Below are 18,278 nucleotides of genomic sequence, written 5' to 3' on the forward strand. Positions count from 1 at the left end.
TCCTCTAGCATGTAAGAATGCTCCCTTGAATCTCAGTGAATGCTACTACTATCTATGCCATAGCTCAAGCCAAAAATTTGGTGGTTATCCTTTATCCTCTACTCTTTCAGACACACTGATTCTTCTTCATCAATCTCTCTCAAATCTAACAATATTCCATTTTTACTTGAGAAGGGCCCAAAACATTTATTTCATTAACTGATGTTGACCTCAAAATTTGGGCTATGCTTCCTTCAGCTTTCTCTTTTTGCCATTCTATCCACATCCCCATCTCTGATTCCTATTTTATGTCTCAGATGTAGTGAACTATATTACTCAGTGTTCCAAACAAGCCATGCTCTCTTTTGTTCCCCAGATTTTCCAAATAGAGCTTGATCGTCATCCTCTTTTCCATGTCTATACTTGATATAAAGCAGTACAAAAAAATGTGGTATTTTAAAAATTTCTATGTATTAAACTATCTGAACAGTTAATCTCAAAATGTACAAAAACGACATTCATGGTAAAAGCAAAAACTTTTCATCAATAGAAATGCACCATAATTCATTATACACATTGCCTGCCCTAGGAGTTTTTCTGGAAAAGTCCTATTAAAAGTTTTTCTCAAGTTTAAAGTCACTAATTATTTTATGAAAAAGAAAAACACACATAAAACTAATAATGAGTTTTAGCGTTATTTCCAAAAAGGCAAAAAGAAGTATGGAATACCAAGAATAATGAGAAAAAAATAACACTTTAAGAAAACATTTGAAAATCAGATAAATATAACAAACGTTATAATACAACTTTGTAAAAATGTATTTGTTGACTGATTAAAAAAGAATGTTAAAAAATAAAGAAGGAAAGTTATCAGTGAAAGATAAATAAAATTTAAGCAGAACAGGAAATAGTGCTAGTCATTTTAAAAATGAGAAGGGTAAATGAAAAGCAACTGTTAATGTGATACTAAAATCTGAAAAATTTTGAAAAAGCAATAATAAGGCATCTTCCATCTTTTCATATTTAGTGGGGTGAAGAATCATATTATAAATTTTACACTTATTCTGTAGGAAGATAAAATTGGTTAAGAAGCTGGAAAGATAAAATACGGTTCTGTTGTAAAATGAATAATGTAAAGTACCTTTGGTAAACTGAAACAGCATGAAATGAGGATGGTATAGAGATTTAAAAATGAAACTTTACACTTTATTCTCCATTCATGACAGTCTTTTAAAAATATGTGTGCATATTCTTAGGTGAATAATAAGTTGCTTTTTTGTTGCTGTTGTTTTTAAAATCACTATTCGATTCCCCCCCCTTTTACTCCTGACAAAGTATTTATTATAATGTTATTTAAAATGTTATTATAATGTTATAAGGGCAAGAGATGAAGAACATTCTCTTTAGTTTTGATTTATTGTTCAATAATGGAGACTCTACTTTGATCACCTTTAAAATTTTAATCATTGTATGCTAGATATTACTGAAATGGTATTTTTAAATTATTCAGTTAAATAATCAACTTTTGGAGCTTATGATAATCTAAACTATCAAAACTCTAGAGTTTACTGCTTTTAATATAAGAACAATACTACTGATTTTAGCCTTTAAAAAACAGAAGAAAAAGTTAGAAATAAAACCACTTATATATCCTTAACCCCCAAAAAACTCCCCTAAAATGTACCATGTAGCAATATATAAACTGTTCTTAAATTTCCAAATGTAACTTGGTACTCTACCATGTTAGGGAAGCAATCAGTAAGCACTACCAGCCTCCTAAATATTCTGGGTTGTCCAGCACATTTCACTGAGTTGGCAACCATGGTGTTCATACCCTATTTCTGCTAGGTTCTAAAGGTGACAGTACCCTACAGCACGAACGTCAGCTCAATAAAGCAAATAGTTACCTCCTAAGGTAACTTCGGTTTCCATTCTAAATTTAGCATTACCATAGATGAGGTTTTCTCCCTTGCTAGGCCATAGACTGATGGAAAGGACTTCTCATCTGGGGAAACTAGTTAAGTGTTTGACATGAACAAAAACTACTCAAGTTTGCTGATTTATTGAGAAAAATACATTGTTCCTACAACACTTCAAATAACTTGTCTTAAAGTGGTCCCAGAAGCAATACCAAGGGCCATAACAATTTAATGGTGAACATAACGCTGATATCCTAGGATATTATATGAGATAGCCATTATCAATTTGATAATGAGATAATCTTATCTTCTTTCAACATGATCTCATTGCTATTTATTAAATTATCAAGAGAATAAATGTATCTTAGCCTGCAGTCTATTATTTAATTTTTAGTTAGTTACCTGGGCATATTTTATCTGTCAAAGTCAAACAGTTGTTTATATTTTACATTAGATCTATCAAAGGTAAATTAATGTAACTTTTACATTAATGATATATGTTTAGAAACTTTGTCTCTACTAAACATATTTTAATTTGCTTGAAATCCTGGACATATTAAGATGTAGGGAAGTACACTGGTATATTTGGCAGCACCTATTTTCTTCAGTTTCATACTAGGTGCCCAGAATTAGCTTGTCCAAATATCTTGGAAATAAATCAAAATGGAAGCAGCTTCTCCTTTTCTACCTATCTTATACTTTACTCAAGGCACCTACAATGAAACTTTAAAATTAAGGAGAGAAAAACTTACCTAGTTGAGATTTTGAATAATAGTTTGCCATTAGTCCATTGTTGCAAGACTGCTGTTTATATCTTTTCGTTGATACTTCTGTGGTCTTCCATGGCGGTCTTTTTCTTTTGTTCAATTTGCTAAGAACTTCAGAACTATCAGGAGGATTCTTGTCGTAGTTAACACATTTATTTAATTTACTACTGTCCAGTTGGCCAGCAAATTTGTTGGTTGAAGGACTACTTGTTTTAGCATTTTCTATTTCTTTAGAATGTTTTTTAAGAGAATTTTGTGGAGCAGAATGGGATCTTAAGGTATAGCAGTTTGATTCTTCTATTTGAGTCTGATGATTACTTCTCTTATCAATAGGTTCAGGAGAGTAAATGATTGTATTTAACTTAAAAGTATTTCTGTGTTCAAGACAGTTAATCTTCCTCAAAAATATTCTACAATCTTTTAAGGTTTTGGACCTCCAATTATTTGGATATACATTTCCTAATTTTGATCCCTTTTCATCTTTTTGGCTGCAATTTGTTTCATTCTCCTTCGCCTCTGACTTAAATTTATTGTCTAAACTAATGTGTCCTTTCAAGTCAGGCACTGCCACCCTCTGTTGCAGAAAGTCATCCCTGATCTCAGATGGCAAAATAAACTGACTACCTAACGAGCATTTACCCTGGAGTGGGACTTCAGCATTCGTTCCCCTCTCAGTTTTGTTTAAAAATTGATTCTGGCAGAAAAATCTTAAGTTTCTCCTTTTAGAGTTCCAAGCAACTGTTCCATGGTTATGCAGCTTTCTCTCTCTCCTCCATCTTTCATGTTGCAACCTCTTAAACTCAGCCCTTTTCAGTCTGGCTAGTGTTAAATTACTTTTCACATTTAAGACTGGAATTTTATGCAGTACATGCAATTTCCCTGCTGATTTTGAAGGAGAGGATAGTGCAAATTTTTTAAAGTGCTTTTTGAAGGGGCTCATATTAAAATCAGAATATTTGGCCCCTAATTTAATTCCTCTGGTATTTATTACTTCCAAAGGGTTTCGAGCATTTGCTTTTCTAACTAACGAAAGAGACTGCGTTTCTGTCGTTTGCATAAACCAGGTACAGAGTTCATTCAAATCATACTTTTTCCGAAAAAGCATTTTTACAGGTGAAACTTCAAGTTCTAAAAGACAGGTTTCCAAAGGGTTTGCTATTTTGAAATTATCAGTGTGTTCTCTTTTTTTCTGAGCACAATTTTCAGCTTCATCTCCACTCACTTGCACCCAAGCATTTGTTATTTGCTCAAATCTATTGTTTAAGTCCTCTAATAAGGAATCATTTGAAGTAGAAGATGCCCACCACCTGAGCAAAGGGTTTGATGAAATTATAGGGTCCAAAGATACTTCAGTAATAGATACCAATTTATCTTCCAAACATTTTTTTGCATGCCTCAAATTTCTAGCTCCTGAGGCACCGTTGGAAGCTATTTTTATCCTTTTGGAGGCTATTTTTATCCTTGACTGCCTATGTTTTTCCTTCTGATCTTTATCTTTCTGCACATGAATATTATATGACTTACGGAACAGACCATTTCTAAAAATAAGTGAGTTGGAAGAAGCTAAGGAATGAAAGAAATGCAGAGATGGTTTTCTATCCCTAATAGAATGTCTCAAAGGTATAGTAGCAACCATACTTTTTGATCCATTCTTAAATATATTGGCTTCAATGTGCCTTGTTTTATCTATTTTATTGCATTGGTGATCATACTTTTCTTCAGACAGATTTTTTTCTAACACATTCTCCTGTTCTAAAGGAGGTAAACAGCTGCTAATACTTACTTCTCTTTCCTGAGGTGAGATTCTATTAATAGTTACAGATATGCCAGAGATTTTCACTTTTGCAGGTCTACCAGGCTTCCTAATTATTGCCAAAGGCTTCTGATTTGGTCGAATAATGTTCCTGGGTGGGTGAGGTATCACAGATTTGTTCTTAGTAGGTCTAACATATTCATAGCCAGACTCCAAGACCTCACTTTCAGTAGTCAAACTTGGTACAGTACTTATTCTCTCCCTGGAGTCAATTCTGTGTTCTCTAATATGCCTCAGACTATTATATTCACTTGAAAAGTCAGCAACATTGTTTGAAGCTGTAACATCGTTTATATTTATACTTCCTTCAGAAACATATCTTTTAGTTCTTCTTGACCTTCCATAAATAACAGTTACTGTAATACTCTTTTTATAAATACCTTCTTTTACTCCTGATATGAGAGATTCTGGGCTTTTCTCTTCAGTGCTAAAGGATTCATTTTGGGAAATAGTGATGTCTGTTTGATCAGCTTTAGGTTTTGGTGGTCTTCCAATTGGCCTCTTAATCTGTTTCACAACTTGGGGACCTATTTTCTTAGGTCTACCTGGTTTTCTTTTGAAAGATGAATCCGTAACACTGCTTGAATTTTCCTTAGGTTCTTTTTGTGGCTTATCACTATTCATATCAGCTATACACACTGCAGAGGATTCCGTAGTTTCTTTTACACAATTGAATTTGTTTAGTTCTCTTTGATGAGTGCTGATGTCATTATGACTAGAACCATGATTTTCACAGTTAGCACACAGGATATCCTCATTTATTTCAGTTCTTTTTCCTATTACATGACGGGTTAGACATTTTTCAGAAGGAAGATCAATATTTGTTTCAGAAGTACTTACTGATGTTAAAGTATATTTGATTCCTTCACTGCTTTTAACCTCAGATAGAAACATGAGTTTTATAGGACTAGAATAATTGGAAAAAGAAGAGCTTTCAATGCCTTCATATTTTGTTGGTATATTTTCAATACTGGAAATCAAGCTACCCGTATCTAAAGTAGATGACTTTTTCAGATTACCAAGTCTTTTATTATTCAACTCCATTGAAGGACTGCGAATGCTTTTGATAATATTGCTGGATGCTACAACAGACTTTGATAAACTCTGTTCATCGCATGTAATTCTACTCATGCTAAGAGTTGTAGTTCTACCAGCATCCTGGACTTTACCATGGGCATCCTCTATCAATTTCTTGGATGTTTTATATCCTTCTGATAATGGCTGATTATTCCAAGACTTTTTGGCCATATTTATTGTATCTTCCAAACGCTCAACAACAACTTGTAAATTAGATTTCATTGCAATTTTGTTTAGGTCAACAGTGTGTGAGCTTTCAAATTGAGTATTTTTCACTGGATCTTTTTTGTACGTGGCTTCTGATACTTCTTTGGCCTTAGGGGATTTTTTAAATACATAATTATTTGTTACATATATAGAATACCACCCTGGAGGCACAATGTTTCTTTTAGTTCTGTTCAGAAGTCCAGGAACATCACTTTCCAAAGAAGTTTGAGTGTTCTTTAATTTTGGATTCTCCCTACGATTTTGCAAAAATTTTTTCCCAGCTGCAGATTTCTCCTGTGATTTTCTTAAGCTTACTTTCTCAGGTGAGGTTGTTTTAAAGCTCTCTGAAAATGTGTCAAAAGTCATGTTAGTTTCTAAATTATGAAGAGGTAGTTGCAATGACTGTAATGGATAATCTGGTGAAAATGATGTTTCTACATGATTTTTATCTTGAAGACTTTCAGAATTTTGTAAAGAAGTCCCTTGACAATGACAGATTTCTTCTTGATGTGTTGAAAATATCTCACCATCACGCACCAATTTCCTTGAATTTTTATCAGTATATTTCTTTCTTATAAAATTCTCATCAAGACTAGCAAGCTCTCTTTTTATCTGTAAAGACTGCCTTCTAAACATGGGTGAATCGGGAGAATTGTGCATTGCAAATAAGGTTTCTTGACGCTTTCGAAATCGTGTCTGAATAATTTTATTTTCTACTCTTTTATCATGTTGCCTCAGTAATTCCATAAAACTGTAATCACTGGCCTTTGCATTGTGCAAGAGAGAGGTAATTAAATCTCCCAATTTTATGTCATTATCTGCATTACAATCACTGCTACATAATTTTACAAAGTTTGTCATATCTGTAGTTTCTATTGATTTTAATTTTTCATTAATACGATTCATTAAATCTTGAAAAATTACAGTATTTTCACCTTTTTCATGATTTGTAGTACAATTATTGCTGTCTTCTGAAAGCAAAGACTCAGAGTTACTGGATCTTTCAATTTTATGTATTTTACCTTGATGATTAACCTTGTCACTGCTGACTTCTGCTGGTATGAGAGATGGAGGCTGGTTACTGATTGTTTCAAGTTTGTTATTTTCTAAGGCTGAAAATTCTGAGATGACATCTTTCAACTTTTCAAATCCTTCAGTCTGTACAGGTGACAATAGTGGGGGTGAGGGGCTTCGAGATCTACAAGTATCTTTAAGATTGACTGAAAGATCACATACTTCCTTTGACAAAAGAGGAATATGAAAGGCTGATTTTGAAGCATGCATGTTTGGTAATGGTCCGGAACTAAACCTGTGAGAATTATAACTGCTTGCAATTCCTCTATTCATTACTGTCTTAATGTGTTCAATAGTTACAGTTTGGCAAGATAAACAACCTAAATCTTTAATACAGACTGGCAAAGGTGCTCTACCAGGCCTTTGTCTTTCATTTTGTAAACACCCTCTTTCTGCCAGCCTATATTCACCACAACTACAGAAAAGACCATGTAAGTCATCTTCAATTAGGGCATTTTGAGATTCTGAAGACACAGCATATGATGTGTTACAACAGCAAAGACAAGCAACAGTTTGGTCTTGGACTAGAAATTTCAACATAGCCAAAATTTGTTGCTGGTGATGTATGCACAAAGATTCCAAAACTTTGCTTAATGCTGATTTTCCTTTTTCCATTTTAGTAGCTTCCTCTGATTTTGCATCAACAGTTGAACTAAAAATAAAAATCAAACAAAAAAAATGAATTACAGCAAAAATACCAATAGTATAAGGAGTTATAATTTTAACATTGTTTAAACAAAAGATATTTTGGTACTCCTGGACTCCTAACTCCTGAGCTGTTACAATGACATCTTGATTACTGTTTGGCAAAAATATAATGAGGCACTGATGATAATTTCTTATAATAAAGAATAAGAGTCAAAGCAAATCCCTATTTTTGCAATATGAAAGCTGATATGTTTACATATTGATAATTTTAAGTGTTTTGGATATATTAAGAACATTTAATGGAAAGTGCTTCAGAAAGAGTTAATTTTTTTGTAGACCTTTTATGCTATTTTGATAATTATCAGTCCATATTAGTAAAAATTAAGGAAATTAAGATGTAGGATAAAACCTTCCCTATTTTTATTTAAAGCTGATTTTTTTAAGGCAGTGAAGATATAATTATTAATAAGAGAGTTGTGCTTAGCCACAAGAAAACGTAAGGGACTTGGATTTCATATAAATAACAGAATATCTTTTCTAAGGTTAAATTGTAGGCATTTTAACCTTATAAGAAAGTTAAAATTTTAAGCTATTTAAAAATGAAATCTATTTTAAATTGATTTTAAATACTGAAGTAATTACATAAAACTAAAGGTATTACTTACCTAATTATTTAATTTCAAATGCTGGAAAATGCCCCACTTAAGAAACTAATATACTAAGACCCAGGATTGCTTAGCAACCAGTGTAGAAGTCTACAATTTTTTTTTCAATCTATTACCAGCAGCAAGAAAAACAAAATATATTAAAGAATTCTGTTTCAGAAAAGCATCTATTTTAATTAAACATATCACCAAACTCTGTACATGAAACTAGCCTTCCACTTGTGGTTTCTTAGATTTCTTCTTAATAGTCACTGGTTTGTAGAAATTTTATTTAGGGTTGGAACTGGGATATTCTCATTGTGAATTGCTACTGAAGAATGTATTTTATTTAAATAACGGTTTATACTCCTGTATAACAAAATTAACAGATATTTCTTTTATAATGGAAAGTGGAATTAATCTTTTATTTTGCTTCCTAAAACTGGCTGAACCTGTTTCAAAGATAAGAATGCAATATTTTGTTTATGTTTAAAAAAAAAAAAACAAAAAAAAACACAAAAAACAAAACTAGGTTATTTGACTAGCAAAAACAAAGCAAATTCTTAACATTTGATCAATTTTTTTTCCTTGATAAAAGTTAACTTTACTAGAGTCAACCAAATTCTCACTAAAAGTAGCATGTGATTTGACATCAAATTGCTGTAGGAAGAGTTAGGAAATTAAATCCACTGCTGCCTCAAGACACATGAAGACAGGACATGATATCAGTTATCTTTTCCTGTTTGAAAATCATTTTTTGTAAATTTTATCATGGTTGGGAGAGTAAAATGATGGCACTAACTCCCAACATTCGCTACTAGACAATTCAAAAAATATATGCAGAGAACAAAGGCACAAGGAAATCACAGCTATTACATATTAAGTTATAAGTGATATTATACTCCTTTCCAGCAAATTAAAAATTGTAATTTTTACATAAACATAAGGAACTGAGAAAGTTCTGATAGGCATGCTTCAACGGTTTCTTTAAAATTACATCGTGGCCTAGTAAACACATGTGTTAATTAAGAATTAAAGAGAGAATTTACATGTTTCTCAGAAAAATATGTTTTACTGTATTTTAAAGATTATATCCTTACAAAATAGTTCCTGAAATGCTCAAAGGCTTTTTTTTTGTTAGTACAGTCAGGTGTAAAATAAGAATAATTTTTTAAAAAAACATGAATAATGAGTGTTTTATACTCTGAAAAATGTTGTAATTTCAATTTGATAAAAATAAAATTGTTATGAAAACCACTGCAAGATCCTTTTTTATATATCAAAGAAATCTATACTTTAAAAGGAAAAATTTCTTAGTTTATTATTCTTGATGATGAAATTTCAAAATTACCACAGTGGTTGGTAATTTCCATCCTAAAGCTACATGAAGAATTGCTTAATAAAGTTACCAATTAGATGTTCAGATACTAGATTCATATTTAAATTCTCAATATAGACCTCCATAATATCCTTACTTGGTTTCAAATTTTTTTCTTTTCCACATTGCTTGTGTTTATAGTCTCAAACAAAAACTTATATGAGAAAATAATAGTTTAAAATACACGTAAAAATCTTCAATCTAGAATTTAATCTCCAGTGATTGTATAAAGTTTCTAAAATTGTCATTTTTATAGATTCCTTGTTTGTTTTAATGTTAAAAACATTTCTAACCTTTCCCTATTTGATTTATAAACCAAAACATTCTGCTTATTTTCTGCGTTATTATTTATTTTGCCCATTACAAGTCTTGTCAAAATATTTCTTCGTAGAAAGTGAATTTCTAATATTAGTGTTAATAAAACAGCTTCCTAGAGTGAATCAAAGAAGTCAGTGTAGTCAGGTTATTTTTATAGTTTTCTTTTCTTTTCTTTTTTACTGAATGAGTAAATCAAGCACACACCAACAGTGTTGTAAATTTATGTGCAAAAGCATTGAAGTGCTTTACTACAAATTACAACCTAGAAACACGTTAACTGAACAATTAAAATTCATACAATCAGATTTAGATATATAACAACACAAAGTAGGAACAGAATTACAGTACATTTACAACACAAGACAGATACATGAATCCATTAGAAAATATTGTAATAAATAATTCATGAATTATAGTGCAATTGATTTATGCATAAATATAACTAATTGCCTAACAATCAGTTTATATTAACAGAATCTGTCAAAATCAAGGCAGCCACAGAGTTTTACTAAATTACTGCGACAATGGAAATACTGCAATTAAAAAACAAATACAAGTATTTGTACTGTAAACAACTAAAAAATCAGTCTCACTAAAGTTAGTATACAATTTAATATAAAATTGTCATTAGCTACCAGAAATGGTTTAAACAACTTTACTGAGCAGTAGTCTAAAAACAGAGGCACTGTTTTTTCTTTTCTTTCTTTTTTTTAAAATATAAAATACTTGAGGAACATTCAAATAAGTAGAAAGCACATAAGAGATGCTTTCATCTTCATTAAAAGTCTGCTGAAACTGGGTTTCTCAGAAAATTGTCACTTAATAAGGAGTAACTGGTAACTAAATTTATGAAGTACTTTGAAAGTTTAACATAAAGAACATCTTAATAGAATGACTGGGGATAAGGGGAACCCATAAATTTCCCTGCCTTTCCTAGTTTGTATAATCATAAGTTAACTCAATATTTAGAAACATTTTGTTTCCCTTAAAAGTTATGGGTTGATCATTATCTATAAACTATCAAAAAATATTTTAATTTACTATTTCTGACCAAAAATAAATAATACAAGTACTAAAATGCTGCAAATTAACTATAATATTACCTATAAAACTACTGATCACTGTGAAGTCAATAGCAAAATGATCCCTGATTTTATGAATCCTGTAAAGTTTTTGGTCAGGTCATCTTTTAAATGATATAAAAGTGTTCTGTAAGTTTCCCTTTACTATAAACTTCTCAATCAATTTATTAATGTAAATATAGTGTGAGGAATAAAAAAGCTCAATACAATATAAATATTATGTAATGCATTCAAGCCCCCAAAGTTTTGCAAGTAAAATTCTGTATAAAGAGATCAATATAACTGTTCGGAAATGTTTACCTTTAGCTTTGTTTTTCAGTGGGCAGGAGGGGGAAATACATTAAATAATCCAAGTTCTGGCCCTCACAAAATATGGCTTAATTCTTTAAAAAGAAAGATGACCCTGACACCTGCTGTTTTGTAACATATTACACATATTTTCTTCGAGGGGAAAAAAAGAGCAAGAGGATTCATATCCTAGTATGCAGGTAAGATTAATAGCTGAAGAGAGTTCAGTATAGATCTAAGAGACCAAATAACTATGTGGTTGTGTAGTTTTTCACTCTTCAGTTTCTTCAAAAAGATGTAAGCAGTTTTTAAATTTAATAGCTGAAAATCTCTTTAGGATTACATGTATATGTGGTCGTTAAATACAAACACAAGTGTAAAAACACACAAGTGTTTGACAAGGTGCACTTATTTCTTAAATTTAGCTAAAAGTATTCTTTTTGGATTTAGGAAAACTGGCTTAGAAAAATGACCAGAACCTGAATTTTAACAGAGAAAAGGGGCACTCAAGGAGTCTGAAATTTATAAAGCAAATCCCCATTTTTTAATATGGAGGCACATGCTTTATAACATTTTATCACTAAAACTGCATACTCCATAAATCCAATATGAATACTCTGAACCATATTTTAAAACTGCTATATAAAAATTACTGGTCTCTTTTGAGTCTAGTAAAAGTTAAAATGCACTGCCCAGCTTCTAACTACCCAATTAGTAGAAAGTTTACATTACTGAAAGTTCAAAACAGCTTCAGTGTTATACACTTGTAAATCTATTCAAGACCCTGAACAAACTGCAAATTTGGTTATTAGCAAAATGATAATGTATCGCCCACCAAAATGAAAACTGTAATTCATTTTGATAAACTGAAAATGTTTTGAAATGTCACAGCAGCAAATATATTAAAGTTACACTGAGGTTTTTCAATAGTAGGAGTGTGTCACAATCCTTAAAATTTAAAGTAGTCATAACATCAACTAACCAGCACATTTAAACCAAAATTATCATTCTCAAGCTTTTTCTGTGCACATTATAAACATGCTCTAAAAGTTGCATTCCAACTTTCTTTTCTAACCTTACACATTAGCTTATTTTTCAAATGAAAAATGAAATTAAATTATTTTAATTAAATTTAATTATTTTTGTTCTTAGTATTCCACCTTATATTAAAGGATTCTATAGTTGCTGGGGTTAACTATATGTCAGTTTCTTTTAAACGTATATACCTTAAAAACCCCAACTTCCTGCTAAATCAACTATTAAATGATAAATATTAAATTTCATTATACATATCATTTAAGGTTTTCTTTTCTATTCCTGGTGGATGCACTTGAGTGCATTTTGTATTTCATAGAATGCACTGTAGTGTACTAATACTGTATATATTAATTTTTCTTAGTATGGAGATAGCTGTCTATTAAAACTTTTGATTGGTCGTTTGACCTACTTACAATAACTGTAAGTATGTTCTGTAAAAATGTTTATTAACTATTTTGTATCATATTTCCATTAGATGGTTCAACTGAATGGCTGGAGTGGTCTTTCACCAATAAAAATGTTTCACTTGACAATTACTTGTTTCCCCACAACGTTTTATGCTATTGACTACTAAAGAAAACCTGAATCTTTTTCACCTATTTATACAAGGATTAAATACAAACTATCAGAATTAAGTAAGCAACTATATAATTCTGTCCACAGTGAAAACCCTGAATAAAACTTTTTTTCAAAAGGCATGTAAGTGGTTTTTGAACTGTAAAATTCCATGTCTCCTGTCAGAGTGAGCATCTGTATTTCCCACATGTGTGTATATAGACACACAAATACACACCTGTGCACACACACACACACGCACACATACACACATACAAACATTTTCCTAACAAGTAATCTACACAGGCTTGCTGCTATTTTTGCAGCTGCCAGTCCCTGAATCTGTCATATTATATAACCCAGTGTCTGGTAATCGGAGTTTCTTCTTCGGAGGAGTCTTCAGTGTTCCAGATCTTTCTTTTACCTTGTATTCTAAAGTGCTGTGAGGTACCCCATAAATTCCTTGTGCTTTGGAAACACTCATTTTTCCACTCATTACCATTGCAATAGCCTCTTCCATTATTTCATGATCATATTGCCGATAGCGGCCACGCTTTTTCCTGGGCTGCTTATTATCTTTTCGATCTAATCCATCTTCAGTATTTTCAGAGGTTCCATCAACTGTTCCATTTTTAGAATTAAGACACAAAGGAGAGAGGTCCCCATGTAGAAAATAAGAGTCAACACTTGAGTGAGTTACAGACCCAGAACATTCTATTTTGTTCTGTTTAGGGAGTATATTTTTCAGTTTTTGGAGAGCTGATCCTTCTAGGACTGAAGAGGTTTTGGAAACTTGATACATAACATCCAGCAAACCAGAACCATCAGGTTGTGGTTTTGAAACAGAACTTACTCGTAGCTGAGGAATTTTTAACTGTACGGTAGGATTTGAAGTTTCAAATTGTAGGCTTTCATTTTTTTCTTTAAATTGAGTAACCATTTTCTGTAGAGTTAACTGATGGAGGTAACTGGAAGCTGTTGGGAATTTTAATGCTGAGGTTTCAAGTAGATTGAGTTTACTTTTTTCTGTGCGCTCTGCTTGAGCTCTTGCCCACAAGGCTACCTTTTGCAGCACTGCACAAGTTTCTTTACTGTCTTTATATGAGTAACTATCATTGAAATCTCGAGTTTTGTTTTTAAAAGATGCAGGCTTCCCTGCTGGTAAGGCTTCTAAGTGGAGAAGTAAAGTTTTTTGAGGTATGCCATAAAGTATGCCTGCTTTATTTATGTCCAGTGCTCCAGACTGAATGTCTTTCAAAGCTTTTGAGAGCAAACCATCTGCAAACTCAGCACTTCTTTCCACATAGTCCTCTCTGTTTCTGTGTAGTCTCCTGGATGGATGGAATGAAACGATGGTAAACTGATGCATGAGAGACTCTCACACAGCTATGGAAGGGAAGGGTCCACTCCTTTATTATACTCCTTGCTTAGGTAACATCACTGCTTATGACACTTTAAAGTCTGTGAGATGTAGTAGTTACTCCTTATCAAAGCAAACGCTACAGTCCAGGTAGGACAATGTGTCAATCATACGGTGGCCTCAACGGGCAAACCTTCCAAGAACATAAAATCCTAACTCAGTATTTGTAAAAATATTTTCATGATGTTGCTATTCCTCTGACAGATGCTTGCAGAGCAGCACTTATAATTTTTATTTGTACAATTGGTGTTCCATTATAAAAAATACCCAAATCCTAAAGGAGTTTTTGTTAGTAGAAACGTGACGTTACCGCAAAACAAGTAATAAAAGAGTCAACCCCTTTAAAGGAAATTTGTAGCAGCAAGAATAATACCAAACGCAAATATCCCATATTTCCACAAGACTAATTTTTCTCTAGACAAAAACTTAAAATTTGAAACAAGTAGGTAAATCATATTTGAATAAAATAATTTAATTTTAGATATTATAAATGCTATTTCTATTTCAAGTGTATTGTACTTTCAAAGTTTCCCAAACAGAAAGCTCACTATACCTTATGACTTAAATGCTACTTCAGCCTTAGTTGAAACAAATTACATTCTACAGCTAAGATTTAAATGTGAGTTAAAAAAAAAAAAGCTCCCTAAGCAGTTCATTAATGGGAAGATGTGAAAGTTACAAAGAAAAAATAAAAAAATCCAACAGAACAGCATTTCATTATTAATTATTTGATTAAATTAATTTATTGACAGCTTTCAAAACATGAAAGGACTTTTTGTGGTGATTATTAGCTATATTAAATAGCTTGCCACCACACCCACAGCACATTAAAAAATGTGAACACTTCATAAACTAGCTCTAAGAATTATTAAGTATAGTACTTTTAGAATTTATTCATTGCTTTTAAAAAATTAAATACTGAAATTAAATATTTTCCTTAAAATTGCCTTCTGATATTTTAATTTCTCTTTCTCATTCTGCTTCTTAGTTTGCATTCTATGACTATGTTCGTAGTTCATTTTAGCAACATGAACTAAAGTTTGGTGATTGTTCTGATAACTTTTCTTTAACAGAAAGAATAAAAAAGAAAGAAGACAAATGAAAGTTATGAGAAAGACATACTTATGAGTGACAAATTCTGGAGGAAAACTATGTATGTAAATCTACTCAGAATAGTATTAAGAGTTCTCTGCAGGAATAATTTTATATTAACATTAAATTATATTTCCTAAATTTTGCTTACCCAGCCACTGAATTTTCAGAAGAAGGATCACATATGGATGACTCTTCAGATTTTATGCTGGTTTTCTTTGTAGAGAGATCTAACACTCCATCCCCTATGAAAGAAAAAACTTTATAATTGTGACAAACAGGAAGTCCTTACACTTTAATATTTCATATTTTACCAATCTACTAATTTATAACTACAAATTAATACTTGTATTTGACATGTGGCCATCATATCTACTTATCTTATGGTTTTAGCACTATCACATGACTGGGATGGCACTACATAGGAAAGAGAGGACAGAGACGAAGCTGGGGTTACCAGGTGATATAAAGAAACAGACTGAATGACTTAAAATCAACTCTGACCATCACTACTGGTCATATTTTCCACCATTTTGTGATGAATTTGGTTAGTCATCCATGACCGTTTTCTATTCAAGTCTGCTCAGATGATGCTTTGGGAACATGGGAGTGACAGAAGTTGTATATAATGGATAGCATGGCAAATATGATGACTAAGAGAACTGAATAATTAGCATTTACTAGGACCAGCAGTATGTAGCACATGTACCTTAGGTAATCTGCAATTCTATGTATAACCAACTTATTTTTAGGATGCAAAGTACATCATTTTACAATTTACACTACTGAAATGTACAATATTGAATTATTGCCTATGTAATATCTTGTAGCTACATCTATGATTGGGTGAAGAATAATCAAAGACATAACTTATAAAAATATAATTTTTAAATAAAAACAACCTGTTATAAGATGACTATCAAAATGTAGTTATTATTATATTTATAATATTTAACTTCCATAAATAAAACTTCAAAGATTCACAATACTGTTAATAGGACAAAGCTCCAAGATCAAAACAAACAATAATAAACTATGAATCTTAAAGATGGCAATAAATAAATAATACTGTGACTATGTCCCTACTGATAGCAAAAAAACACAAAAAAACAAAAAAAAATTCAAGCTCTAAGAAAGGGATCATTATTTTATAGGAAAATACACATTAAATAATATACTCAAAAAATTCATCTGAGTTTTATTGTTACCATATAAATTCACCCAAAACTTAAGTAACCTGGAAGATACAAAGATGAAAAAATAAAACATCCCATCCATAACCTCCTATGTATAATTCAACAATTATCTATTGAGTGCTTACTAGATCTAAGAACTGCTTTAGGCATTAGGAGAACAATAGTGAAAAAAGTTAGATGAATTATCTAGTCTCATGGTATTTAGGATCTAGGGAGATGACCCATACAATGAGAACAATAGCAGCAGCAATGCAACACCAAATATTTCAGGTTGATGGTACGTGCTACTTAGGAAAATAAAGCCAAGTGAGATGCTAAAAAAGGAAGTAAGGCTGTGGGCACTGCTGTTTTATAAAGTGTAGGCCTCCTCGACTTGAACAGAGTCCTCCAGTAGATAAGGGTACCAATCAAGCACATAACTGGGGGAGCACTTCTAGAATGAACAGTTTGTACAAAGGCTGTGATGTGGAATCACACCTGGAAGGTCTGAGGAAGAGCAAATGGGGCAGGCTGGCTGGGGAGGAATAAACTAGGCTAAGAGTGACATGAACAGAAATGTGAGAGAGATCACACAGGGCCTTGTAGGCCAGGGTAAGAACTTTGAATTCTACTTTGAGATAGGAAAATAGGATTTAATTTATGTCTTCAGAGGATCAATCTGTAGTACGGAGAATGGACTACAAGAGGATAAGGGTAAAAGAGGGAAACTGGGAAAATGCTACGCTATTTCTGAGCTTTTACACATTCTGCTAGACTCCTCTGCCTAACTGTCTCCTCCTTCTATCTCCCACACTAATCCTAATTCTCACCAAATTTTACACATCATTCAATAATTCAGGCCACAACTTTGGATTTGGTTGGTTGTCATTCTTGTAATTCCCTATACTAGTAACACTTACCTATATTATTTAGTATTTAACAGGCTGTATTCTAGTTGCTTATACACTTAACGATGTTAACCACCAGTCATTAACTATGTGAAGGCAGAAACCATGTCTATTTTACTCATTGATACATCCCCGCTGCCTACAATAGTCCCTGGCACACAACAAGTATTCAATAAATATTTGCTGACTAGACTTTTGAAGAATTGGAAGAACTTCATTACAGTTAGAGGTTCGACTGTCTACTTTAAAAGGGTAAAGGGAGACTGGTGAAGTAAACAAAACACCAGGCATATTAAAATATTAAAAATATTTAAAAATATTTAAAAATATTAAAATATTTTTAAAATTTAAAAAAACATTAAAATATTTTTATAATTTTAAAAAACATTAAAATATTTTTAAACTTTAAAAAATTTTTAAAATTAAGTATTTTGCCTTGTTTTATCCACACAGCCCAATTGTATATTTAGTCCCCAACTAATCGCAAACCACACATTCCTTTTGTATCAAACCACTTAATCATATCTCAAACAGGTAAGCAATGTCATATCTCTGGAACTGCAATACACTGTTCCCTAGGCCTAGTGTGCTCTTTCTACTCATTTTACTTGTCAAACTCCTACTTATCCTTAAAGATCCAGACACCCCCAAAGCAGAAGCTGATGATTTCCTCCTTTGTTTTAACAGCATCCTGTAATACTTATCATGCCATCATGAAATTGTTGGTTTACAACTCTTTTTCTCCCATAAAATTGAATTCTTCAGGGTCAGGGATCTTGACTTACACATTTGCATTTCATTAAATAATAGTAGAGTGCTAGAACCTCCTAAAGGAAGAAAGTAATGTTTTCTCCTTGTTTTACTATTATTATTTCTCTTCTCAGCAAAAAAAATTT

The 18,278-nt window shown here is 32.0% G+C and overlaps 1 protein-coding gene across 18 annotated transcripts in view; it reads right to left on the reverse strand.

Moving 5' to 3' along the window:
* The window catches only part of LCORL (ligand dependent nuclear receptor corepressor like), a 209,241-nt gene that overhangs the window by 18,043 nt on the left and 172,920 nt on the right, over nt 1-18,278 (reverse strand). For 11 of the 18 annotated variants that reach the window (XM_037829476.1, XM_037829475.1, XM_037829473.1 and 8 more), the window contains 2 exons: nt 15,451-15,544; nt 945-7,488 (listed from right to left, as the gene is read on the reverse strand). In XM_037829476.1, coding sequence (XP_037685404.1) covers nt 2,631-7,488; nt 15,451-15,544 — 4,952 coding nt within the window. In that variant the 3' untranslated portion in view covers nt 945-2,630. Of the gene's footprint in view, nt 1-944; nt 7,489-9,594; nt 14,119-15,450; nt 15,545-18,278 lie in introns of those variants that run through there. The other 7 variants (XM_037829488.1, XM_037829489.1, XM_037829474.1 and 4 more) reach the window with 7 other exon arrangements.

The sequence above is a fragment of the Choloepus didactylus genome, chromosome 3 (genome assembly GCF_015220235.1).
Source record: "Choloepus didactylus isolate mChoDid1 chromosome 3, mChoDid1.pri, whole genome shotgun sequence".
Taxonomy (NCBI): domain Eukaryota; kingdom Metazoa; phylum Chordata; class Mammalia; order Pilosa; family Megalonychidae; genus Choloepus; species Choloepus didactylus.